This window comes from Corella eumyota, chromosome 1 (assembly GCF_963082875.1).
Source record: "Corella eumyota chromosome 1, kaCorEumy4.1, whole genome shotgun sequence".
Taxonomy (NCBI): domain Eukaryota; kingdom Metazoa; phylum Chordata; class Ascidiacea; order Phlebobranchia; family Corellidae; genus Corella; species Corella eumyota.
Genome location: NC_137490.1, coordinates 9,216,295 through 9,242,877, shown reverse-complemented (window position 1 = coordinate 9,242,877; position 26,583 = coordinate 9,216,295). Strand labels below are relative to the sequence as shown.

Below are 26,583 nucleotides of genomic sequence, written 5' to 3'. Positions count from 1 at the left end.
CTGTAAATAAGAAATTATATACCAATATTCTATATAGGCCTACCGACTTTTAGTCCCGCTATTTTTAAACGATTTTAAACTAGAGGGAAGACCTAACGCGCAAACAAAAAAACGGAAAAATAAAAACACAGCTTGAATTTTTTTTTGAATTTTTTTGCATTGTTTTTAAAAAATTATCACTTAATAAATGCTTTTAATTTTGATTAAGGCAAGTTAAAAATAATCATAGTTAGATTTACTGCCTGACAAGTTGACTCAAGGGCAGCTTGCCTGTTTGCATGCCTGTCGAAATAGCATAAATAAAGTTTGCCAATAAAAAAATGTAAAGTACATAGTTTACTAGTGACTGTAAATATTTAGTCATAAATTATGATGCCACATACCTGTTAAAACTCACAATGAAAAAATTGATAGAACATGGGCACATTCTAAGTAACTTTATCTAACCGCTGACATATTGCGATGTGCATATTCAGGTATGCAAGAAGTTAATTAAACAGCTAACTTTTGTAATCGAGGAATATTTTGGTATTTTGCAGTTAATAGCTTAGTTCGATCATTTTACAAGAGCATTTGGTAAGTGCAATATCCATTAAATACACTTTTCCGTCTGTCTGTTTAATATTAAAACTGTGTTGGTGGATTACACTAACAAAAGTAAGGTTGATTTTATTGCAGCTCAAGCAGATGAATTGATTGATATTAATACAATTTTTATATATCATGTTATTTTATAGAAGAGCTGACAAGATGAACAAGAACGATCAATAAATTGTTTTTTTATATATTTTCTTTTAAATGTATTGTCAGTTGTTATATAACTTGAACCAATATTTCCCCACGTTTTAAGTTTTGAACTTAATAGACGTTATAATAAAATAAATCTGTTATGCTACTTTGCTTTTTATTGTGTCAATTCACGCTCTTTTAGAATAGGAATTTAAAAATATACAAACTACAATTTATATTATAAAAGAAATAGACTATAAAAAATAAATAAAAATTAAGTTAAAAAACTAAGATAAAAATCTTGCTAACCTAATATTTATAAGTATTTTTTTTAATTCTTTTCAACAATGGGTAGAAAAATTTTTTTAACTTAACTCCTATTCACACGATAGGTAACGTTGCGTTACGTAACTTTACGAGTTCTAGGAATTTTTTTTTTTAATTTTTATAAAAAATATCTAATAAAAGTATACTACTTACGAAATCTCGCGTGAATTTAGCTCCATACACAAAACTTTACGAAATATTACGTAACTTTCGTACGTGTGAACGACTCTGTTCATTTTAAATGGTTGCGTAATCTCGCATATGTTGCATACGCCGTGCGAATGTGCCTTTATTTTAAACAATTAACTCTAAAAATAGCGTGTTTACAGCAAATAAATTCAAACATGTTTTAGGGGAGCATCCCGGACTCCCCTAGCGGTGTTGTGATCTTTTAAAATTAGCTTCCCCCATTTATCTGACCCACGAGCCGCCACTGATGTTAAGCACATAAATTTAAGTCAATTTGAATTACTTACACAGTTAAACAAACAAAATTTATATCGTTAAAATATATGTATCAAGCCTAATAATATAATAAAAATATGTATTAAGCCCAATAATAACTTTAAGATTTTGTTTTACGACTTGGATAACGTAGATATGACAGTTGAGTTATTAATATTTTTGGTTTACAGAGAGTGTCATTTGTCGTAACTGATGCGTGTAAACCAGTCATTTGATGTTCGTTACTTTTACTAGAAAATTCTTACTAGAATTTTGTTATAATGGCAACGCCAGCATACTTTTTAATTTGCTTGTACAGCGTACATTATTGTATCAATTCTTTTTGTTATAACCCGGGACAACTTTAGTGTGCGTAATTCTGAACTTTAATATTTGACCCAACAAATGTCTTATGCCATTTTTCTGTAGACATTTTTTATATCAGTGGCCTTTAAGAAATTATTATAAAAAATAAATAATTTAGTCAGGCGCAACCTACGTTGTTAACTAACTTTTATAATTTTTAATTTTACAAGCAATTAATTGTTTGTACATAGAAATTTAAAATACCTCGGTGTTGAATAGATCTTATTTAAGAGACGGAACCGTTTGTATCTTGTCTGTATTTTGCCAACACTATCCGCTCTGCTGAAAGAAGACATGTATGTCACTACTCAATAGTGATCTCAGTTCAGTAAATAATTCTTTGATTTGTTTTTGTAGGCGCTGAATATGTGTGTATATCTCTTACTTTTGACAGGTTTGCCATTTTCTAATTTCGTGGTGGAGATAACGATAAAAGTTTACCAGAACGATGAACAGATATCGTGGCGTCATGCAGATTCTTTGTCTAAGTTTAGTTGCAAAGCTGTATAAACTGACAATAGCAAAATCTTTCGTAATATCTATAAAACAACACATTATTTCTTTATTTTCGTAAAATAATTTGACATTGCCCACACTAACACAATTTTACTTTTATTTAAAGATAGTTTTAATGTTGAATTTAAATTTTACTATTACAAATAATGGTTTGTTATTTTAATAACTTCGTGATATAAAAACATAAAAAATTAACATACAAAGCTAATAAATTAAAGGTTTACAAGAAAAGTTTGCTGCTCTTTAAAATTATGCCAAAAAAATTAACAAAATAAAGTTTTAGAAGTATTGTATTACGGGGTTTTCGTTAATATTTTTTAATAAAGAATGGAAGTGGAGATTGATTAAAATTGTTGTACAAATGCTGGCTAACACGTAACGACCTTTTTTTGGTTTCGTTCACTGGAGAACTTTTAAATATAAACAAATTTGTCTTGGTTGTTGGTGGTGGTACACAGGGTGGTAAGACAACAAAATCTGGCGACATTGGACATTGCTCTTTATCATCTGCCATTTTTCTCTCGCAAATATTTTCCTTAGGTTTAGTAATTGAGTTGTTAGGTATTTTACTCGAAAACTCATTACAACGCGGAAACAAAACATTCTTGTCTACTGGAACCCCATTTACTTTAATTCCAGAATAGCTAAAGCTTGAAGTTGCGTTGGCTAACCTGGCGTTATTTAATTTTCTGGTTTGGCCACCGTGAACCCAAGATATGGCAGGTTTGGGGTCAATTCCTTTAGTTTTTCGGTATGAACACTTTTGAATCAAATCGCGCTTTCCATAACTTTCATAAGGGTTTTTTTGTTCTTTTTGCTTACACGACTGACCTGTGTATAAACGTTTTTTGTAAGTGTCCTTCACTACGCATTGTTTGTTTTTGTCATAATTTATTAAATAAAGAACCCACCTAAACTTATAGATTCTATTCCATCCTCGATGGGATCATACTCAAAAACTGATCTTGGTTCAACTCTCCATGCTTTATAGTTGTATTCTGCAGACAGTAAGTATACAAATAAAAGTTAATATATTAAAAGATGTTTAAGTAACATTTTAGTAGTAAAATAAAACGATTGTTGTAAAGAAGCAATAACATGAACAGTCAATTTAAAATGGTTTAAATAAAAACAGTGCTTTAACAATTAGCTTTCTTGCAATAAATAAATTTAAGCAATATGTTTTTCATCCAAAAATAAAAAATAAGTAAAAAATTGGATTTTTACTGGTAAAACTATTTGTTACTTTTATTCTTATTGTAGTCTTATAAAAAGAACCAGTGTCTAAATTAATGTATTTTATTTTTCCACCAAATATCCATCTAAACTTAATCAAGATCATTGTCAAACTAAGATTAACATCAAACTGGCAAAACTTCAATAAAACTTACAAATAAAATCTTAAATACCTGGCGTTAATGAGCTACGGTCCATTTAAATTTCACTAAAAATTAAATTAAGTTGTTGATAAAAATAGTTTTGCTTCTAAAATCTGCTTTCTAGTTAGTCTATTCATAAAATAAAAACTACTTTAAAAATTGCTATATTTATTAACTTTTTTTTGACAATTATTCGATGATAGCAATGACATTGATACAAAGCACAAGTTTGTCACCTATTTTATTTATAACGTGTTTTAAACGAACTTGCTTGATCTGTTTACGATTTTATATTTTTTATTTAACTTTAATTTAAAATTGTTTGTTTAAATGTTATTATTTTATATTTTAGCAATAAAATAAATAGCCATGCGTTTAGAAGACCCTAATTTTTTATTTAATATAACTTTGATAAATATCAGGTTTTACGTAAACGAAATTAAAAAACATATTTGTCATTAAATATGCAGAACTTTTGGTTGTAGTAAATTTGGGGTAACACTATAATGAACGAAAAAAAGGACAAAAAATTGATTCTAAAACACAAAATCAAAAAAAAGCACAAATTCAAAAAATTATTGCGAGACCAAACAAAGAAATATAAAAAGTAAAAAAGAAAGTAAAATCTAATTTCAGAAAACGCTTTATTTTTCGTATTAAAAATTAAATATAAAAAATACAAATAAAAACAGGAACACATGAAATAAAACAATAAAAAGTAAAAAAACAAAAAAAAGAAGAAAAATGCAGATAGCGAGGAATGGAACAATAGAAAAAAAAATAGTAGAAAGGCAAAATAAGGATAGCGAAGAATAGGGGCTCTCCATTTACCTCATCTTATTTCGTACCATTTCTATTTTTCTTATTTTCCAATATATTTATTAAAATGAAATTGATGAAACAGATTTAAAAGAATTTAAAAAAAAAAAAAAATTCAACGGAAACGAATAAAATCAAATTGAATAGAAACAAATAAAACAAAACAAAAGAAATGGAAACAATTAGAAGGAAACTAATGGGAAAAAGGGAAAAAAACGAAACGAATCTTAATAAAGCAGATTTTTAACAAATATTTTTGGAAAAATAATAAAACGAAAATAAATGAAAAAGAAAAAATGAAACGGGAACTGTTGCAACTAATTTAAATAAATTGGAAGCAATAACCAAAACTGTAAAAGAAATTAAGATAAAACGAAAACAAATGATATGCAAATTGTCAAACAAATTTAAATAAAACAAAAACAAATAAAACGAAAACTGTTGAAATGGATTTTAATAAAACGAAACAAATTTTAGGGATTTTTTTGTTTTTGTTTTAATAAAATCTTTCTGACTGTTTTCGTTCCATTTGTTTTTATTGTTTCGTTCCATTTGTTTTTATTTATTTACAAACGTTTTATTTAAATTTGTTTTAACAGTTTTTGTTCAATTTGTTTTTTTCCTAAAAAATTTATTTAGTGTGATTCGTTTTTCCATGTACGAGCTACCTTTGTTTCTCTTTTGTTAATTCTCGGATAAATAACTGCTGTAAACGTAAAATGTGGTGCTCAAAATTTTGCTATTTTAACTATTGTTAAACAATCAAGCTGGGTTAAAATTTGTTTGAACTCCTATCGTCCGAAAGTATTTATAAATGGCTTCAAATGCGACGTTCGGCTGATTTATCAAACTTTATTCGATAAGTTTTTGCTTAACTACTGACTTAATTAACATTTGTGGCCCTTAAAAATTACTATACTTTATCTTTGTTATAAGTGTTATTTTTTTTTCGACTCCTATCGTCAAAAAGTATTTAAAATTAAGATCAAGCAAATCTTGGTAATGTTTTTTCGTCGCTCTCCACTTTCTGCAAATAATGAATGCAAAACTCAAAAGTTAGCTTATAGTTTGTTTATAACAGCTTAATACTTAAAAAACAACATTTGTAACACAATTTATATAATAAAATTTACATTGTAGGTTAAACAATAGTGAGTAACTAGTTTATCATTATTGTATTACCGAATTAACTTTTTTATGTAAACACAACATTTTGCGAATAAATGCGGAATTTTGTCTAGCAGAATGACAGTGGTCTTTCTTCAACTATAAATAGTTACCATTAGTTTGCCACAGCTAACCATGGTTTGACTTTATGTAGTTATTAGTGTTACGCAACAGTATCCTATTATTTAAGTGAAACTCTGCATTAATCTTTAAACATTTTAAATATTTGCAATTACAATATAAATAATCATGCCATAAAATAATTAAAATCTTCATGTAAACGTTAATACTTTTGACATGTTTTAAATCATTAAATTGATTTTGTCATTTTTTCCCGTCGCATTGTTGTAATATTAATTGTATATCGTATTTATTATTTACTTTTATCAATGCGCGAAAAACCAAAATAAAAAAAAAATAAAAATAAAAAAAATTAAAAAAAAAAAAAAAAAAAATCTATTTTATTCCGAAACAGTTAGGCAACGAGAGACGGGCTTGCGGGTTCGTTTGGCACATGTGCCAAACAAAATGTGCCAAAAAATGGCACAAAATATTGGCACAAAAAATGTGCCAATTGAAATGGCACAAAAAATGTGCCAATTGAAATGGCACAAAAAATGTGCCAATTGAAATAGCACATTTATGTGCCAAAAATTGGCACATAAAAAAAAATGTGCCAAGGTTGCCAAATAATTTTTTTTTTTACATTTATTTTTTTTTGATGTGAGAAAGAAAGCTTAAGACCTAAACATAGAGTAACATCAGTAACCCCGACAAAGTCTCGAGTTAAATTTCCCAGTGTGGAATATTATAGGTCGTAATTGCCCGATAATAATAAGATGCTGGTTGTGTGTTGGCAGCACCGTTTACAGCGTTACCTCATATTGCCAGTGTTACTATAGATATTACATGTAATGTAATTTATATAGTGTCACGCCATTTTATTTATTTATTTGTTTTAATTTTTTTATTATTTTTCATTATAATAAATTGATGTTAGTGTTTAAAATCTAATTCGATTATAAATACATATATATCAAGGTAAAAGTGTTTTTGAAAATAAAATAAAAATAATTTTTTTTATGCCATGATTAAATCACAAAGACTTTAAAAAGTCGCACTTTTAAATATTTTATTTAAAAAACAATGTGATTTTTGTAGAAAGGTCGGAGACGTTTGTAAATTAAAAAAAACTTACCTCAAAATTAAATTATCACTGCAAATTACAACTTGATTTTTTTATTTTTAGTTTACAGAAAGTTGCTTTTATTATTAATATCCACGACGTGATCTTGCAACAAACTAAAAGCCTTTTATTAAAGTATTTTCTATTGATAGATATTTATACAAACGCAAAAATCAAAATTAAATATTTAAATCGTATAATTTATTTAAACCGTATAGTATCTTAAATATTTTGTTATTACAGTGTTTATTGGTGGCAGAAACTCCAAATACAAATAAAAAAAAATGTAGTATAGGTAAAACGTAGTATTTTTACTGCAATACGTTTAAATATGTATATAACTCATTTGTTTTTTAGTAATCTGTATTAATAACTACATTTGCTTTGATATGAAAATGCATTTGTTATTGCGTTTATAAGTAACCTTAAAACATATTATGTTTTGTTGGGTTGTTTGTTGGGAAACTATATGGTACTAATAGTATTTTTTTAAAAGGTGCAGTTACCAGATATATGTATTAAACTGTCTTGTTAAATAATTAAATCTACTCTATTAGTGACTTTTAATATAAATTAAAAATGGAACAAATCATGCAATACAAAATCACAAACAACAAAGCACACAATAAACAAATTAAATATTAAATAATGGGCAAAAAACTAATTTTGAACTTTACTTTAAACCCCAACTATTTATGAGTTTTTGCGCCCAGCAAACCAAATAAAATTTTTTCGTTATAAAGACGACAAGAAGTAAAAAATACATTACGAACAATAGAGATAATAAAAACATCTATATAAAATGAAAATTATTGGACAATCTATGTATGTTTAATTAATGGGTTTACAACTAAAATGCCAACTATAGTTTATGACTAGTCTTAATAAACTACTTAAAAATATTTTAGACACCTTTTATTGAAATGAGGTCACTTTCCAACTTTAAAAGTTATTTAAGTGAAAAAAAACAATCTGAATTTAAATCTTGTTCAAGGTCCAAACATTAAATCTCCTGAAAAACCTTTTAAATCTAATATATTTTGCAGCTCACTTAAGGTAAATTTCTTTTTTTTTATAATTTTTATCTTTAGTATGGTGAAGTTTGCCTTCACAACCTAAACATAGAGAAACACTGTTTACCCTAACTCAGTTTTGAGATGTTTAAGACTTATATGCATTAAAGATTTTTTAATGTGATTTTATTAAAGGTTACTAGCAGTGGTTTAGACACTAAATATCACCTCATTAGATTTTTCTTTTTTTTTTGTAAATTATAATTTTAAAATCTTTCAATAACTCAAAAAAATTAGTAAAAAATTTCGCTTTTTAGCATGTTAAATTTTTCGGAAAAGCGTACATAAATTTCTGGAAAAAAAACAAAAAAGAATACGCATATGGAATTTATTATAAAAATCAGTAATTTTTGCGCATTTTCGCAGATTTAAATATAAAATATTTTTTTAAATATAAAATATACCCACAATCGTAAATCATGAATATATATGGGTATACATATATAAAACAAAATCCACATTATATTTTACGATATATTATTGCTTTCAACAATGTTTAATATTTGTATTTGATTCTATGCAAAATTTTTCATTCAGACCACTGATATTTTGTAATATTCCATTCAGTATTTGTTGGTTAGAACTTTCAAAATTTCAATGACGTTCGTTCCCGTCTGTCAAAGACCTTTTAATAGAATAAAAAGTTCAACTATATTTATTTCTTAATTAAAAAATCGGTAAATAATATTTTTCACAAATACTTAGTCAGTCTAGTACTAAAATTCTAACAGTGCCTGTCATGTAACATAAAAAAAGGTTATTACGCAATAAATTCATATAGAATATAAATATTAGTCGCGTTTCTTTTTATTTATTACATCTCTTTAATAGCGATTTTTAAGTGATGATTGACAATGAATCAATGTATGCACCCCGCAATTATAAATAAAAACTAAATATTTAAAATGATCAACTAGTTATTTTGTAACAAATTTTTAGCTAGGTTTTATTATAGAACTATTAAAACTTATTTACTTAAATTTAAAAATCAATTTTATAAAATTTTTAATTTTGGTGAACAATCTAGGTATTTTAATTATAACAACAAAAATAATTTATAATTAAACTTTTTTGGTATCGCTATAGATAAATCATGTTATCCAAAATTTATATTTTTATGCGATTTTTTAAACGTGATTAATGGTTAAACTTACGATATATAAACTATTATATTTAGAAAAATCTTTACATTATCCTTAAGATTTAAAAACTCAAAACAATATTTTTAACCAGCGGTTTTATTGTATTGCTTTTATATCATACAACAAATTAAACTTTATGCATTAATCACTGATTTTTAAAATATTAAAAAAATAAGAAATCATTTTTAACACGTTTTATAATGATACTTTAAAAATGTATTAAAGCATATATATTTTAACTTTATTTAAAAACGACCATTTTTTAATGGACCTGTTTTTTTAATAGCACATTTAATCCAAATTAACATTTTTATACTTTTGACACATTTTTAAAAATTATTATTAGGTTTTGTGCATTTAATAATAATTTGACACATTTTTATTGCCCATTTATTAAATTTGCACAATATTTTTTTCAACACATTTTAAAATTTTTCAGATTGTCCCATCTTCTCATATCGTACTTTTTTTTCAAATTGACACATTTTTCAAATTGGCACACTGGCAATTCACACATCTTGTTGGATTATATCAAAACATTTAAAAAGTATATATATTAATAAAAAAAATCTGAAAAAAACAGTTAATTTTTAAACATTATTTAAACATAGCTTAATTTTGCAAATTAGCACATAATTTAAACCATTATCTTAAAACATATCATTTCCCTTAACAATCCACAACTTATTGGCACAAAATTAAGAATCAGTTCAATTTTGCAAATTGGCACATTTTGAGGAATAAGCTCAGATTTGCAAATTGGCACATAATTTGTAATATTATCTTAAAACATATCATTATCCTTAACAATCCACAACTTTTTGGCACATAACTGAGAACTAGCTCAATTTTGCAAATTGGCACATAATTAAGAATCAGTTCAATTTTACGAATTGGCACATTTTTAAAAATAAGCTCAATTTTGCAAATTGGCACATAATTTAAACCATTATCTTAAAACATATCATTACCCTTAACAATCCACAACTTATTGGCACATAACTGAGAACTAGCTCAATTTTGCAAATTGGCACATTTTCAAGAACAAGCTCAAATTTGCAAATTGCCACATAATTTATACCATTATCTTAAAACATATCATTACCCGTAACAATCCACAACTTATTGGCACATAATTAAGAATCAGTTCAATTTTGCAAATTGGCACATAATTAAGAATTAGCTCAATTTTACGAATTGGCACATTTTTAAAAATAAGCTTAATTTTGCAAATTGGCACATTTTGAAGAATAAGCTCAGATTTGCAAATTGGCACATAATTTGTAATATTATCTTAAAACATATCATTATCCTTAACAATCCACAACTTATTGGAACATAACTGAGAACTAGCTCAATTTTGCAAATTGGCACATAATTAAGAATCAGTTCAATTTTACGAATTGGCACTTTTTTAAAAATAAGCTCAATTTTGCAAATTGGCACATTTTTAAAAATAAGCCCAATTTTGCAAATTGGCACATAATTTAAACCATTATCTTAAAACAAATCATTACCCTTAACAATCCACAACTTATTGGCACATAATTAAGAATCAGTTCAATTTTGCAAATTGGCACATAATTAAGAATTACGAATTGGCACATTTTTAAAAATAAGCTTAATTTTGCAAATTGGCACATAATTTATACCATTATCTTAAAACATATCATTACCCTTAACAATCCACAACTTATTGGCACATAATTAAGAATCAGTTCAATTTTGCAAATTGGCACATAATTAAGAATTACGAATTGGCACATTTTTAAAAATAAGCTTAATTTTGCAAATTTTGCAAAATTGGCACATACATAAGAATTAGTTCAAATTTTTTTGGCAATTCGGGCAAAATCTTTATTTTACCAATTTTTATGTAATTGTTTTAAAGAGACAAGACACTATTATACTATGCCATATAATCAACATACAACATATCTGCAATGCACTAATGACTAACTGACTATCAGACAGACATAACAGGATTGATTGTCTAAAATTTTTTCAGATTGGCACTTTCTAGCTTGGCACATTTTTTGTGTCATTTTGATATGCCATTTCTTGGCACATTTTGTTTGGCACATTTTTTGGTACATGTGCCAAACGAACCCGCAACCCCTATTGGGCAACGATTGTCTATTATTCGACTTTTAAAATAAGGTTATAATTTAAAGATATTTCATATCGTGGATAAATTTTAGCAAATTACAGCTATATTTCAGTATTTGTCAGTTTGTGTGATGATCAAACACTTTTCACCACGTTATAGATTTTATGTTTATATATTTATTTAACTTGTTACAATTAATATCAGCCCTGTCAGAAGTTAAGGATGGTCAAATTGTTTTCTTTAAGTGTTCTATATAAAGGACCATCTATAGTCCTTCCACTTACGTCTGTATCTGATGTGGCTTCTTTTAATTACTTTCAAAGAGGAAGTGTTCAAGAATTTATGACATTTACAACACAAATTATTACAGAAAGAACACAGTTGGGACAAAGACAATCAGTCAAAGAACAAGAATATATGTGCCATGTATATGTTCGGGATGACGGCTTATCTGGTGTTCTTATATCTGACCAAGATTATCCCAGAAGAGTTGCATTTAGTGTTTTAAGTAAAGTTTGTGAAGATTTCGCTTCAAAGGTGCCTGCAAAAGATTGGCCTTATCCCAAACAAGCAAACATCAAGTATGATGCTTTGGAGGAAATATTACAAAAATATCAAAATCCAAAGGAAGCAGATGCTATGACAAAGGTACAATCTGAACTAGATGAGACTAAAATAGTGTTGCACAACACAATGGAGGCACTAATGCAAAGGGGTGAAAAACTTGATGATCTTGTATCGAAGTCTGATCAGCTTAGTAATCAATCAAAACATTTTTATAAAACTGCCAAAAAGGCAAATTCTTGGTGCTGCTCTATTCAATAATGTACTGTTACATTTTGTTATAACTTTATGTCACATGTAGTAAATTATTTACTTTCATAGTAAATAAGATAAATGCCACGCACTTTGCCTGCGGACATCTTGACCATTTTCTCTAAAACAGCAGGGTAACAGGCTGTCGAAATAAAATTATTTGCAAAGTAACATACAATATTGTAGATGATTTTTCAGGGAATATATTTATTACTAAATTTTTTTTTTTATAAATATTTAAAAAACATGTTGGTATTTAGTTAATGTGTTAACTATTAAAAACTTTAAAAAACTTAAAGCCATCTTTTAAAATTTGTACATAAAACTTCTAAAAAAATACATTTAAAATAATGCGCTTTAAAACAGCAAACTTAACTGTGTATTTTAGGAATACTTTAACTTAATCTAACTTATACCTAAATTAAAATAAAGATGCGACTTCAAATTATATATATTTTTTTACAAGTTTTGAGGGATATTTAATAATAAAACATGCAAAGTAAATAAACAGTAAAAAAATTAAAAATATAATTAGGTAATTTTCTTTTTTTAATAACTCCCATTTTTCAAAAAATGCAACTAATCAAAAATTTACATTGCTTTGTCAAATTTTCTTTAAATATTGTTTAGAACAACAACAAAAAATATTGATTTAAAGCTCGTTGAATTTTAAATACTACCTGAAAAGCGGCCTATGAATCTATGAAAGTAAAATTTTCGGTAGTTGAATAGCAAACACCCTGCTGTTAAAAAAAAAACTTCAAGGTTGAGGTGTTCACGGGTGGGTGTGTGTGGTTACTAACAAGATAGTATGGGGTTGTTTTAAAATAAAGAGTATGAAATGCTAAAAAAGCTTTGTTTATTGATTTATAAAATGTTAGTTAGTTTTTAGATGTTATAATATAGTCCACTAAGCAACATTTAATATGAATTTTGTTATAAATACAATTTACTTGTGTAATTGACAGAGTATTCAGAGTTTAAAAATGTTATAAGAAATTTATAAACTTTATGTTTAAAGTTTAAGGCTATGTACTTTTCTAAAATTTTCATCTTTATCGATATGTTGTAAGTTGCTAAAAATAATTTATACAGATTAAATTGTTTAAATATTTGTTATTTAAAGGTATGTACATCTTACATTTTTCTGGCCATTTTTTACTGTTTATTCGTATAGCTTTCTGTTTTTGTCAGGAAGAAGACTAAGTCAGCAACATTATTATTTATTTTTATTCAGTGGGCTTATTTTGTTGATTTTGCTTTGAATATATGTATAAATAGTAAATTTTAGATATTTGAAGTAAAAATTTAGGCTATCATTATGTTTTACATAGTAAAAATTAATGTAGTGTTGAATGTTCATGTTTTTATCAATTTTTTTAATCATTTTTTGTTTACTATATTTACAGAATACAAGAATATTTTTAGCAGAAAAACAAAATATTTCTTGTAGTTTTTGCATTTAAATACTGCTTGGTTCATGCAAAAAGTTAATAGTTTAAAACATAATAAAATTAGGAAATTAAGATGGTGGACTGGGATGAAATTAAAAGTTTACAAGCTGCTTTTCAAACAGCTCAACTTTCCACAACAACTCAAAAGTAAATGTATACTAAATTTATTCGATAAATAAAATATGGTGTAAAGTCATTTAATTATTTTTAATGTAAATCTTTATAGATAGATAAAATAAGCGATAAACTTATTTAGTTTAAAATATTAAATAAACAAAATAAATCAAATTTTAGATTTTTAATTATTACCTTAAACAGGAGGGCTTTGCCCCCCTTTATCGATCGCCTTTTTGTAATAAAACAAAAATTTTACAACAAAATCAATTGAAAAGTTTTCAAATATTAATTTTTTAAATTTAATAAACAAAACAGGAATTAATTGTCCCAAGCATTTAATAAACAAACAAAAATTAATTTTTAAATTCGTATTTGTGTTATTAATACCATGATATACATTAGACTAAATTTTTTATTGCTTAATAGGGGTATGAATTTTTAATGAACAACAAGCATTTAAAAATAAAAAAAAAGTTTTTTTTAACTGTTTTAAAAATATTATTATCATGGTACATTATTGACCAAAACTTGAAAACCTAGTACCTTGTTTTAATTTTTAATAAAAAAACATCAATCGGTAATTAATAATCAATAAATTTTGAAAAATTAAGTATTTAAAAATAATCAGACAATAAATAACATACCAAATTTTTAAAACTTTATACAAAAAAAACAAAAGTTATTTTGAATCAATACTTAGATAAGTAAGAATAATAAATAAAATTTTAAGAAACAAATACCCATTATTGAGTAGTTAGTAATAATTAAATTTACTAAATAGTAGGATGGAAACACTGTCTGGTGATAAACAACATAGCCTACTAAAATTTTAGAACTCTAAACAAAAAATTTTTCAAACCAGAAATTATTGTTTTTAGAACACTGGAATATATTAACAATAATAATGACAATAACAATATGTTTTGTAACCACTCTGTTATTATTTGTAACTGATGTCATTATATTATCTAACTGTAAAAAAATAATGCAAATTAATATTATGCAGAGTTTATTTGGTTATTTCACCTTTTTTTTACATGGGGTCAGTTTTGCTATAAAAAGGTTCTAAAATCTAAATTTAATCTTATAGTGTTTAAAAAGGTGTTAACTTGTTTTTGTTAGATTGTCAGAAAGAAACTGTATCGAAATTTTGATGAAACTTCAGGAAATGAAACTTTTGGATGTCTTGCATACAGCAGATGGAAAAGAATATTTAACACCAAAACAATTGGTCAAAGAAATAAAAAACGAGCTTTACATGCATGGTGGTAAGTCATGTTTTAATATAAATACAAGCACAACTATTACCATAGTTGTTTAAAATTAAAAACTTCATTATTACATACATCATAGCATGTGTAAATAAAAATATAGTATTTAATTAAATAGTTTGGAATTAAATTAAGGTTATTTAGGTATCTAAGCATGATACATTTTGTGTTATAGAATAATGAAAACCTTAACTACTTTTTATTTAAGCCCTTTTTATAAATAGGTAATATTTAATAAATAGGTAATACATTAGTTATTAATTTGGTAAATATATGGCCTAACTTTTTTTGATAATTACAGGCCGGGTTAATTTGGTTGAACTTCAACGAGTATTAAATGTAGACTTCAGTCACATTGAGACAAAAACAAGTAACATGATTAAAAACGATCAAAATTTACAGTTGGTGTATGGCCAGCTTCTTGAAAGGTAACTTTTAAAAACAGTTATTACATTCTTTTTTATTGTATGTTTATTAAAGTATATTTGCAGTTGTTGTGTATTAATATTTATTTAATTATGCACCCTTGGTTCAGTGTACCTACATTAAAAGGTAGTTTTATCTTGGGCAAACATTGCAATTTACAGCTTAAATTTTTTTACCCTTAAATTTTTAAATGTTCACCCTTTCAGTTGCATTATTAATAATTTTACTGGTTATTTTTATACCACTTGTGTTATTTTTTTGTTTTACCCACATCACATGTGATAGAAATTTATTTTTAAAGGCCTATTTTACCATATGGCTAGTTCTATTCTTAGTCTATGTTAAGGCAAATAATCAAAATAAGAATCAACAACCTAGTATTAAAAATACTGTGTTGCAAATATTTAAAAAAAAGTTAAATAGCCCATTCCAAATTGCACATTACTATGCCTATGTTAATTACTTGTTTTTTAAATTTATTTTTATACTTAATTTCTTTTATATTTCAGTACCTATTTGAATCAGATTGCTGAGGAAATAAATGATAGCCTACAATCTATTGGCCAAGTAACTATTGCTGAATTAAGCAAAGTGTATGATTTGCCCAGAGAATTTCTTCTCCCTGTATGTAAAAAAAATACAATTAATCAAGTTGAGCAAAATTTGTTTAATTGCATTTTCTTATTACTTTATTTGTAGGAACTTCTAGCACGACTCAACTCAGTAATAAATGGAAAATTGGACAAATTGAACAAAGATGTTATTTACACTGAAGCTTACATTGCAAGGCACAAGGTTAATCATATTAAAAAATAATTTTGTATCATGGTTTAAAAGAAGTTTATCAAATTTGTCATTAACTTAAATTAATTTTTGCTGTGAAAGATTTTTAATCCATTGAAATTGTTGTCTAGTTAAATCAAAATAAATGTTGGTAAACTGTCCAGCAATTTTTGCTTTTTTATTTTAAAACAAAGTTGAATGTTTTTAGCTATTAATAATTCATTTGTTTTGTAAAGAAACAATCTTTTTTATTTTTAGGCTCGAATTTGTGGTGTTTTAACAGCTGTCACTCGACCTATAAGCCTTGGTTCATTAACAACTAAACATCACCTTTCGATGCAACTGCTTTTTGGTAAATAAGTCTCAGAAGTAGTAAAACAAAAATTGTTAAAAAGGTATAGCCTATATAATAAATCTCGGTTTAACATTTTTTAAAAAGCTATTATTGAGAGCTTGATCTCAGAAAATCGAATAAAAGGCCAAATTGCTGGTGGACGATCAGAAAAATCAGTTTATCTACCTGATCTTTACACCCAATCACAAAATCAATGGGTCGATAATTTTTTCGAGCAAAATAACTATCTTGGTAGGTAATCGTATTTTAATTCATCGCATATTTGTTTTTTGTTGCTAATTGTAGATTTTTTGGTTTCATATAGCCTTACTTAATTGTGCAAAGCCAGCAAATTGGGAATTAGTCAATATAACAAAGGCAAGATTATAAAAAACTGCCAAGATAACTCAAAACTAGTTCAGATAATTAAACACAAATCTTAGTTAAGTCAGTAAGTCCCCCGATAAAATTTAATAAAAAGCTTTCCTTTTTGTTTATATTAACTTCTATAGTGTTTTAAAAAAAAAAAACTATAAAGTGTTAAGTAATCTTAAAAATTTCCTATGAACCCCCAAATAAATGTTTCAGAATTTGATGCTGTATCGAGTTTGGGAATTAGTGACCCAAGATTATTTATTAAAAAAAGATTCGGTGACAAAACTTTTATGCTAAAAAGCGTTTGTATTGGTGGTGGTCTTGTGGATCTAGTGGTAGCAACCATTGATGAAACTTTAACTAGTGGAGAATGGACGGATATTGCGGTAAATACATATGTTAGTGTAATATTTTAGATTTCTTAATTTTTTGTTATGGTGCTGTTCTTATTTAGTAAAACATATTTAGTATAATTACTAAGTTTTTTTTTAATTAGATTTTAAGAAAATATATTTAAAATTTAAGAATTTCAAATTTTAACTTTGATTTTTCAAATATGCTAGTTTGCATTAGAAATAATCAGCTATAACCATAGGGCCTTTAAAGTGTTAGCTAATTTTAGCCCATGCAGTATGCTTCACAATTTTTTTTAAACTTATGAATTGGTTCAACTTTATGTAAGATTGCCTTTTAACCATTTTTAGCCTATTCTGCCATCTTCATTTTGTAATGAGGATTGTAATCAATTATTGCACTATGTCATGAAAGAGCGTCGCAAACATAAAAATCAAATTAATGGAATTATTTTTGCTGAAACAATTGTCGCCAGTCAAGCATTTTTTGATTCATGTCTACTACATTTTGAAACTTTGATTCACATAAAAGCTGATAACGCAAGTTCTTAAACTTAAAAGCAGATTCATTAATAAGCTTAACATTATTATTGTAATCATGCCTGTGGTTTTAAGTTCATTGATAACTTCTTTAAATGTTAAAACATTCTGAAATTGTTTAAATGGGTTATGCCAAACATTTTAACTAAGCTTTAACTAATTAAACATTGTAAACAAGTAGGAAGCAAAAAAAGCTTCTGTCTTTGCTCTTACTGCTGATGAGCGAAAGATGTATGTAAGTGAGAAGACAAATGATTCTGGCAAAATAGACAAAAAAGGTAGGCGTTTAAATACATGCATTTAGAAATAAAATTTTTTTTTTATGTTGGGCCTTGTTTGACTGTTTATGTGAAATTTTGTATTCCTAATATACTAGTCTGGCCAGGTTTGGTATTGATTTTTTTATTTGGGTTATTTGTGCATTAATTTAAGTATTGGAAGTTTTAATGATTTAAAACATAAAGATTTTATAGCGTGTTGTGGCATGGTCCACAAACCTAGTATATATAGATAATATTAATTCATTACATTAAAATAAACTACATTTTTTTAAATACACACAAAAACTAAACAAAATAAAAAAAATTATGACACTTCATTTATATGATAAAAGCAACTTTATTACTGTCAATGGTAGTGACAGTGTAGAAAAATAATCTAAAAAAAGTAGGAATGGGCCAAGTTGATTCCGGGTCCGAGTACTCGATCCATATATTATTTTTTTTTTGGATTCAGACTCGTCGAATTTGTTTGTACTTGGCTGCCAAATCTTATGCTTATACTTTTAAATTAATTGTAACAATTTGAAAGAGTTTTTCTTATTTTTCTTTTTTTGAAATATTAAACCTGTTTGGACAGATTTATCTTTAATGCCATAGTACTGTTTGTTTTAATTTTGCAATAATTGTGCAACCATACAAGGGTTTTTGGACAGTGCTGCTTTTCACATTTAATAAAATATGTCATTAAAAACATTATGTATGAAGCTATTTTGATATTTGTTTAAAGCATAAAAGCCATTTGCAGTTTGCAACTTTCTAGCACGATAAAAACAAATCCTTAATTAAAGCGAAAAAGTGCGACAGTTTGGCGAACTTTGTAAAGCCATTGTGTGATGGTGACATTTCAGGGGTGAATTGCATGGCTTGTACTTTAAACCTCATAACTGAAAGTTCGGTAAATAATTGTTATCATTCAATCTCTGACACTCTTGCAGTGTCTCAAAAAGTTGTTAAATATTTGTATCATTCGGTACGATACTGCTTGACTAAAAGAATACCATTTGACTAACCAAAAAAAGGAACTAATTACATATGATGTTTGTGAGGCCTTATCATTAATACAGTGGATAATAGCTAAGTATCCAAGAGTTGTTCTAAAAACATTTCAAATAGCTATTGTTGAATTAAGTAACCATTTTTAAATTAAACCATTTTTGAGCAATTTCTTAAACTCCTTAATTTGTAAGAGTAATATGGTAATATCTGTGATATCAAAAGCCTTAAAGTTTAAAAAAAATTGAAGTGTTAATTTTTTGTTTTAAAGTATCGGTAATTTTACTTATTGCAGCTTATTTAGTTAAATGTTGTTTTTGAAATCCAAGTTGTTGTTTTGTTTAAAGAAGAATAATATCTTTTTGAGCACCATTTTTTCTGATATTTTAAAAAACAGGAAAGGCTAATGGATCTAATGCTTTGGGTTTATTTTAGGTCAGTCTTTTTGTTAATAGAAATTATTTTGTCAGTTTTAATCTTATTTAATAAAGAATTAGTAACAATAGAGGTTAAAAATATGGTTTAATAGTTACATAATTTTTGGAGGAATGAGTTTTACAATTTTTAATAGTATATATTTCATTTAATTCATAACTTGTTTCAGGTTTCATTGATGCCAGAATAAGTTCAAACTCGCTTGGACAATTTGGTTTAAAAAAACTGATCACAATACAGGTTTTTTAAGCAAGAAATTATATACAAAGCATGTAGGGAGTATAGATTTAACCAGTTTTTATGCAATTGATGTAAAGTAGGTAAATGAATTTGACTTAATGCTTTTTTTTTAAATTACCATTAAAACAATTAATAGAAGTCGGGTTTTTCCATATATATGGAATGAACCTAGGTAATATTCAGATTTGGCGGATTGGAATTCTGTTTTTATAAGCCAAGTGTTTAATTTTTTTTAGATTTTAAGGAAAAACTATGGTCAAAAGTTTTTTTTATAATACTTTATTAATTTCTTATCGTCTTCATTTGGATCAATAAATGAGTATATTTGGTTTCTTTTAGGGTTATGTATATTATTGGTTGGGTTTGGGGTTCTAGTTTTGTTTATCTGTTTAACTATTAAAAGGTGGTCATAAATACCATCGGTTTAGGTTAAATCAGTTATTATGGTGGGTTTGATTATCAGAAATAAAAAGTAGACAAAAAACTAGATTATATCAAAATTATTAATGTCTGGAATAAGGTTGTTAGTAAATTATAGTTTATATTTCCTAATAGCATGTGTGTTTTCGTTTTGCTTGTATATTTATTACAAATTTTAATTGTTTAAAAAATGATGTATGGCTGTTTTTAACTTCTTGGATGAAATTGCTCAGGTCTTTGAAATCTTTTTTATCATGGCCTACCTTAGCTTACTGACGCTTGGTCACCTTGTCAAATTTTTCCATAATGACAGACATAAACTTTTTTAGGGTTGCATCAGTGACTAACATTATTAAAGTTTTTTTTTAATTAAGTGAAAGGTGATTTGAGTTGGTTAAGGTTGTGGTTGGTAGTTGTGTTTTGTTTTTAATAAAACTGATCCGGGGTTGCAGCTTTAAATATTTATCAGTAATTAAATTACTACTAGGTTGAGTAAATTTTAACCTTATTGAAATAAAAAGCATTGCGACCCAAGGTCTATAATACAGAGCCTATATATAATAGTGAGGTACTAATTACAATTTTATTTATTGAAATTAACTCTAATCATAACTTTGAAATATACTGTTTATACTAGATTAAGTTATTTAAAGTAACATTGCAGTAGATGTGACTTGTCTGTTAAACTAAAAATAATTTTTTTACTTCTATATATGATTGCAATGTAATACTGCAGTGAAAAATTAATATCTTAAGGTTAAGCATTTTAGAATCTGCCAGTGATTTTCCCTGATATGTTAAAAAAAAATTAATTTTAATCAAATGATTGGATCAGTGCATCAATATGTAATAAGTTTTTTGTTTTTTAGATATCTTTTTTATATGAATTTGGTAAAATAAATCTTTTCATTCACATTATTGTTGCTCTTAGATGATCAGCGAAAAAAGACAAATGAAGGATCAGGAAGTGCACGTCAAGCAGGGGATCGGCCAACAGGGGGGGCTGGGGTTGGTTCAAGGGAGGTCAAGACAAAAGGAAAGGACAAAAAAAGATTGAAATGGAGTAAAATATTTAAAAAATATTTTGTTAGTTTTGTTATTTTTCTGTGAGTGAGAGAAAACAAGCTAGTAAAAAGTACTGCAAATTGTAACACTGAATAGTTTAAACAAAGTAATAGAGAATTTTATTTTAAATTGAATCAATAGTTTAGCATTAAAAAATGTGTTGTAGAAAAACAAGAGGAGGCACAAGCTGATTTTAAACCAACTCAAAAAGGCAAACCTGAAGAACACAAGTTTATGGATGTTCCTGAAATTGAAGATATTTTACAATATTGGTTGTCTCACTGTCCCAAACACTTTATAAGAGAACTTGCTGCCCAGCTGCATAGGTAAAATTGTTACTTGAACAATATAAAGTTTATAACATTTTTTTTTAATTTAATATAACTGAATTACTGTAGATTTTAATATTCAAATTTTTATAAATAGTAACCTATATAGTGTAAGCGCTGTTAATGAGTTCTATCACATTTCAATATTAATAAAGTAATAAGAAACTAGTTGTTTTTTTGTGTTTTGTTAAAAAAACAGACCCTTGTCTATAAAGTTTAAGTCTGCTGTGCAATCTGTGTTTTTGTTAACAATCCAACAAAAGAAAGAGCAACGAAGTCAAAGTAGTAAGATGCAAGATAAAAATAAATTTCTGTGTAAATCAAGAAAACAGCTTGAAGAGGACACAAATATCATGTGGAGTAATGCTAGGCTATTTGCAGAATCGTTTAAACTATTTGATGGTATTTAATTTTTTTTTGTTTTAAACTTTTTATTTATTTTTGTTAAAAATGTCATTTTTACTGACAACTTGTTGTTGTGAAAAATCTTTGCAACCTTAAAATTGGTAAAAATTTGGCTAAGATGCAGTTTAAAATTTTTTTTTTAAACTTAACTGTATTTACCTGTTGACTAATATTATGGGTGATTTAACGTGGAGGCAGGGTGAATTAAACCTAGTGCTTTATGTGATAAAGTATTTATCCACTGCCTTATTTTATAGTTTTTCATAACAATTAGAATATTTACTTAATATTAAATAAATACACTATGTCAAATGCATATTTAACTTGGTTTTAGACAATGTGGTTGTTATTCTTCAAAAGCATTTGCTTAAAGGAATTTGTCTCGAAATAATCAATATTTTATTTATTATGATGGCAAGTGAATTTTTGTTAGGTGTTGAAATTGAAAAGGAAATAAATGCAGAGGTAAAATAAAATAAGTTTTATTATATAAACGTTTATTTGATTTTAATATATATTATTAACTTATGATTTTTTTAAAACCCTTTTTTTAATAATTCCATGTTTTTATTTGTACAAGTTTTTTTCTACAGGTAAAAATGAATTGGCTTTCACGCTTTCCTGAAAATATTCGAAAAGTTTTAACAAAGTTAAGTTACAGTAGTAACAAAACATTTGAAGAGTTTAGCAATTCCTTATTTGATGCTGTTGGTGTTGATGGTTGTGATGTTAAATTAAGAGGTCCTGACAAAAAAAAAGACAGGTATGCACCTGTTTTATACTAAAATGTTTAAGGGCAAAAAAATATACACTAATGTTAGCAAATTAGCAACCAATTTAATTAAAAATTTTATGTGCTTTTAATTAATATAATTAATGGTTTTTACTAGGCAAACGATTCATACCAACAAAATTTCTCTGTTAAAACAAATTGAAAATGAAACTGACCCTGCATTGTTATTACACCTTTCCTCTGTTTGCATTTTTCAAGTAAGTAATTTTTTAAATTTTAAGTATTGCCTAACACTTTAATTAAGCATTGAATAAGACTTTGTCGGAAATCATTAATAATTCTGCCATACTTAAACAATTGCTCTTATTTGATTCTCTTTGCTGTTACTTTGTTTTGTCCTTATGCATAAATGGTCAAATAATTTTAAAATTGGGCCAGATGTAAAATAACTGTATGAGCTTTTATATATTAATCAAATTCAAATTGTTTAGAATGTTACTGGGTTGATGATAAACGCACCAGGCAAGTGTGTTCCTAATATTATATCCAAATTAGAACATCTTGTTGATCAGGTAAAACAGCCTAAGTTTTTTATAAGGTATTTTGATAATATGTTCATAGTTACATCTTAATTATGAACAATTATACGATTTTGTGTTAATGTTTGTTGCAGAATGTATACCATACTTTGCTACAATACCAGGATCTTGTGATTACATCGGTCAGGTTAAACAACAATAGTAATAAAGCAGAGCTCGAAAATGGAAAGGATAAAATAAAAAAACTAGCTGCAACTACAAAGAAGTTTCACAATTGAGATTTTTATTTTTACATTTTTAAGTAGGGGGGTGAGGTAAACAAAAAAGGTTATATAGTATTTTTATTGTTTCGGTGCATATTGCTTGTTCTTGTGTTGTTGTGGTGTTTGCTGTTCATAGAGGGATTTGTACAGAACTATAGATAATAAGAAAATATGCTTTTAATTATGTTTAATCTTAACTCAATATGTGAGGTTAAATTTTATTTTTTTTTAATTCGATACTAAAAGGACAATTTGATTTGCATTATTAAAATAACTTAATAGAGAATAACATGCAGTTGTGGTATAGTGAACAGCAAAATTGTAGTCTCATTTGGTAATTTTTATAATACCCCAAAACTACTGGATCGTCAAAAATACTATTATCCCAGCTAATGTCACTATTTCTGTTAGTACCCTGTTAAAGTAAGATAGATAAAGTTTATAGAGTTGGCGCTAGCAAGGAAATAAATTTGGGTAATGGTGAAAAAATTGTAATAGTAGTCAAAAATACTATTATCCCAGCTAATGTCACTATTTCTGTTAGTACCCTGTTGAAGTAAGATAGATAAAGTTTATAGAGTTGGGGCTAGCAAGGAAATAAATTTGGGTAATAGTAATAACAGAAATATGCTTTATAAAGACTCACAGATATCACATACTTTACCCATGGAAAAAGTGATGTATAAACATTTTTACCTTATTATAACTGCATTTAACATATTTATTATAGTTCAATTTAAAATGAATGGCCTTATTTTAAACAAAAAAACTAAATTTAAAAATTACTTGCTAACAACATTTTTTCATAACCACTAAATTATCAATTTTTAAATTTTTTTTCCAACAGAATTTAACAGGAAACTAGTTTTAAAAGGTTTTGTTAGTTATATTCTTTTTTTTTAAACCCAGTCCCAATGATTGTCTTTTTTATTAATATAATAAATTAAACTTAAAAAATAACAAAAAATTGGAAGCAATATAAAACTTTTTTTAAAGGTAACATCGAAAATTGTTTTTACCTTGATCATAAAAGTAATAAAAATAATTTGTAATATTGAAGCAAAATTAGGGCAAAAAAATTAAAGCAGGTTTCAAATATTAAATCCTAGATCCCGCAAACATTGTTTATGGGCATCAATAAAACTTTGACAATTGGCTTCTCCCTTGTTTATTATGCTAAAAATAAAGTATATATAGCCTACATTATATATAGTAAAACAATAAAGTAAATACAAATTTAAATTATGTGTATTATGGTAAACAATCAAATTATTATTTCATTTGATTTAAGCGTACTTAACTTAAACCCTCGACCTCCTAGATTAGACCTCTAGTTATATTCCATAAATGTCTAAATATACCAAATGATGTAATTTTAAAAGTGAACAATCAACTTTATTGTTTTTTTAGCCTGCGAACAAAAGGCTTTAACATTATTTTTTAGAAGGAACTTTGTATATACTTTTTTGTGGGATGCGAAAAGCAAGAAATTTTTTTTGTATAAATTTATTCTCGATATAGGAAGGTCAAATGCGCGACCTAAACATAGAGTTCCATCAGTAACTCCAACCCAGTCTCGAGTTTCCTTTTTAGCAGTTTGGAATATTATAGATTATAGTTGCCCAGGAGTTTATACTGTTTATAGGGCCTCACTCAAGGGTGTTGCAGCATAAGAGCAGTGGGGATGGAACCTATGACCACATTGTGGTGTCTGGGTGTAGCAAGTGTTTTTACCACTACACCACGCTGCTGGAATGCTGTATTTATTTAAAGGGCTAAATACAGAGTTGACTATAAAGCACACAAATGTTTGAAAAGCATATAAAAACTCTGCCCTTCCTTGTATTCCACAATTTTTTGCTATAGTTTAAAAATGATCTTGATATTTTCTTTTCTGCATCCCATGGCAAATTTGTCAATTATTTTTTGGTGGTTGTTGGACTATACTAAAGTACAGGATGCGGGACCGTGTGTAAACGTTATCAAAAATTTACGGAGAGTGGGACAGCATTGTTGTACTTTACTGCGGGATAAATGCCGTATTTACCTTAAAGTGTAAGGTCTGAGGGATGATGCGGATTAACTTTAGGGATGATGCGGATTAACTTTATAAAATGATGCTAAAACGACTATGAAGTGCAAGGGAAGATTATCAAAGAGAATAAAAATCACGTCCTTTTCGCATTCAGCGTCTTTTTGTTAACGTTTACATACGGCTTTAGTATTTCCTGCACCCCGTAACCTTTTGTATACCCTATTTTAGTACTACCCATGGTTGTCTTATTTTGCAAAGTATAAAATCAATCATATCTAACCACAATATATGTTGGTTAAATTAAAATCCTGTAACTATTTTTACAATTTACCGGCAGTGTGGTGTAGTGGTAAGAACTCTTGCTACACCACACATGAGGTAGGTTCAATTCCCACTGATCTCATGCTGTAGCGCCCTTGAGTAAGGCGATATAAACGGTATGAACTCCTGCTGAGCCAGCACTTAATCAGCAGCATAATTACCGGGCAATTATAGTCTCTATAATATCCCACACTGCCACAGGCAACTCGAGACTGGGTCGGAGTAACTGATGTTACTCTATGTTTAAGTCGCGCACTCGACGTTCCCACATCGAGGATAAAGATATCTACAAAAAAAAAAAAAAAAATTTATATATACCATTCGTCACGTTTGCCTTTTGTATCCAAACAAACGCAGCAAGGCTTTAAAGGTTTACCATCTTTTCCGATTGGTCGATTTGACGGTTTTGTCTGTGCCAATATTTTATTTCCGGTTCCAGGACATTTTTTTGAAAGGTCTACTTCCACGCTTTGCACTTCTGACATTTTTAATTTGCTTTGCGCTAGCCAGATGATTTTTAAGAAATCAGTAAAATCATACATACGAATTGCGTCATTGTTTACTTAACGTTACTTACATCGATAACACAAAATATTCCAAAAAACATTATTTAATATTTATTTATTTTTATTTTTTTTGCGCATTGATAAAAGTAAATAATAAATACGATATACACTTAATATTACAACAATGCGACGGGAAAAAAATAACAAAATCAATTTAATGGTTTAAAACATGCCAAAAGTAATGATGTTGATACAAATATTTTATAGTACATTATGGCATAGTCAACAAAC

General features: G+C 27.1%; 4 protein-coding genes across 5 annotated transcripts; 2 read left to right on the top strand and 2 right to left on the bottom strand.

Moving 5' to 3' along the window:
• Positions 1-2,689: 2,689 nt before the first annotated feature.
• Positions 2,690-3,885, bottom strand: LOC145757435 (uncharacterized). The gene is made up of 3 exons (XM_082572443.1): positions 3,792-3,885; positions 3,294-3,380; positions 2,690-3,213 (listed from the first exon to the last, which is right to left on the bottom strand). Exons 1-3 carry the CDS (start codon positions 3,814-3,816, stop codon positions 2,690-2,692), a joined length of 636 nt encoding a protein of 211 aa, XP_082428569.1. The 5' UTR covers positions 3,817-3,885.
• A 7,391-nt stretch (positions 3,886-11,276) lies between these two features.
• Positions 11,277-13,326, top strand: LOC145741788 (synaptobrevin homolog YKT6-B-like). Its single transcript, XM_082559479.1, has one exon. It carries the CDS (start codon positions 11,481-11,483, stop codon positions 12,081-12,083), a length of 603 nt encoding a protein of 200 aa, XP_082415605.1. The 5' UTR covers positions 11,277-11,480; the 3' UTR covers positions 12,084-13,326.
• Positions 13,327-13,480: 154 nt separating this feature from the next.
• LOC145741630 (E3 UFM1-protein ligase 1-like) lies at positions 13,481-23,719 on the top strand. Of its 2 annotated transcripts, none has more exons than XM_082559282.1 (18): positions 13,481-13,675; positions 14,768-14,913; positions 15,218-15,344; positions 15,852-15,966; positions 16,042-16,137; positions 16,384-16,477; positions 16,565-16,711; positions 17,048-17,220; positions 17,539-17,727; positions 17,909-18,005; positions 21,028-21,159; positions 21,328-21,487; positions 21,690-21,892; positions 22,230-22,360; positions 22,489-22,658; positions 22,786-22,885; positions 23,120-23,200; positions 23,302-23,719. In XM_082559282.1, exons 1-18 carry the CDS (start codon positions 13,602-13,604, stop codon positions 23,443-23,445), a joined length of 2,379 nt encoding a protein of 792 aa, XP_082415408.1. In that variant the 5' UTR covers positions 13,481-13,601; the 3' UTR covers positions 23,446-23,719. The 2 variants fall into 2 exon arrangements, with proteins under 2 accessions (XP_082415408.1, XP_082415488.1); XM_082559362.1 differs by having other exon boundaries at positions 17,539-17,731; positions 17,913-18,005.
• A 620-nt stretch (positions 23,720-24,339) lies between these two features.
• LOC145757275 (cytochrome c oxidase copper chaperone-like) lies at positions 24,340-26,341 on the bottom strand. The gene is made up of 2 exons (XM_082572432.1): positions 26,105-26,341; positions 24,340-24,606 (listed from the first exon to the last, which is right to left on the bottom strand). The coding sequence occupies exons 1-2, from the start codon at positions 26,326-26,328 to the stop codon at positions 24,522-24,524; spliced, it is 309 nt and encodes a 102-aa protein (XP_082428558.1). The 5' UTR covers positions 26,329-26,341; the 3' UTR covers positions 24,340-24,521.
• Between the last annotated feature and the right edge of the window lie 242 nt (positions 26,342-26,583).

What these genes read in the sequence shown, in the direction of transcription:
- LOC145757435 (XM_082572443.1), bottom strand. Translation starts at nt 3,816, where the DNA reads ATGGACCGTAGCTCATTAACGCCAG. An exon ending in CCGTAGCTCATTAACGCCAG is followed by an intron (nt 3,381 to 3,791) that starts GTATTTAAGATT and finishes TACTGTCTGCAG; the next exon opens with AATACAACTATAAAGCATGG. An exon ending in AATAGAATCTATAAGTTTAG is followed by an intron (nt 3,214 to 3,293) that starts GTGGGTTCTTTA and finishes GTTTATACACAG; the next exon opens with GTCAGTCGTGTAAGCAAAAA.
- LOC145741788 (XM_082559479.1), top strand. Translation starts at nt 11,481, where the DNA reads ATGGTCAAATTGTTTTCTTTAAGTGTTCTATATAAAGGACCATCTATA.
- LOC145757275 (XM_082572432.1), bottom strand. Translation starts at nt 26,328, where the DNA reads ATGTATGATTTTACTGATTTCTTAAAAATCATCTGGCTAGCGCAAAGC. An exon ending in AAAGGCAAACGTGACGAATG is followed by an intron (nt 24,607 to 26,104) that starts GTATATATAAAT and finishes CTTTATTTTTAG; the next exon opens with CATAATAAACAAGGGAGAAG.
- LOC145741630 (XM_082559282.1), top strand. Translation starts at nt 13,602, where the DNA reads ATGGTGGACTGGGATGAAATTAAAAGTTTACAAGCTGCTTTTCAAACA. An exon ending in CTTGCTGCCCAGCTGCATAG is followed by an intron (nt 21,488 to 21,689) that starts GTAAAATTGTTA and finishes TTAAAAAAACAG; the next exon opens with ACCCTTGTCTATAAAGTTTA. An exon ending in ATCGTTTAAACTATTTGATG is followed by an intron (nt 21,893 to 22,229) that starts GTATTTAATTTT and finishes ACTTGGTTTTAG; the next exon opens with ACAATGTGGTTGTTATTCTT.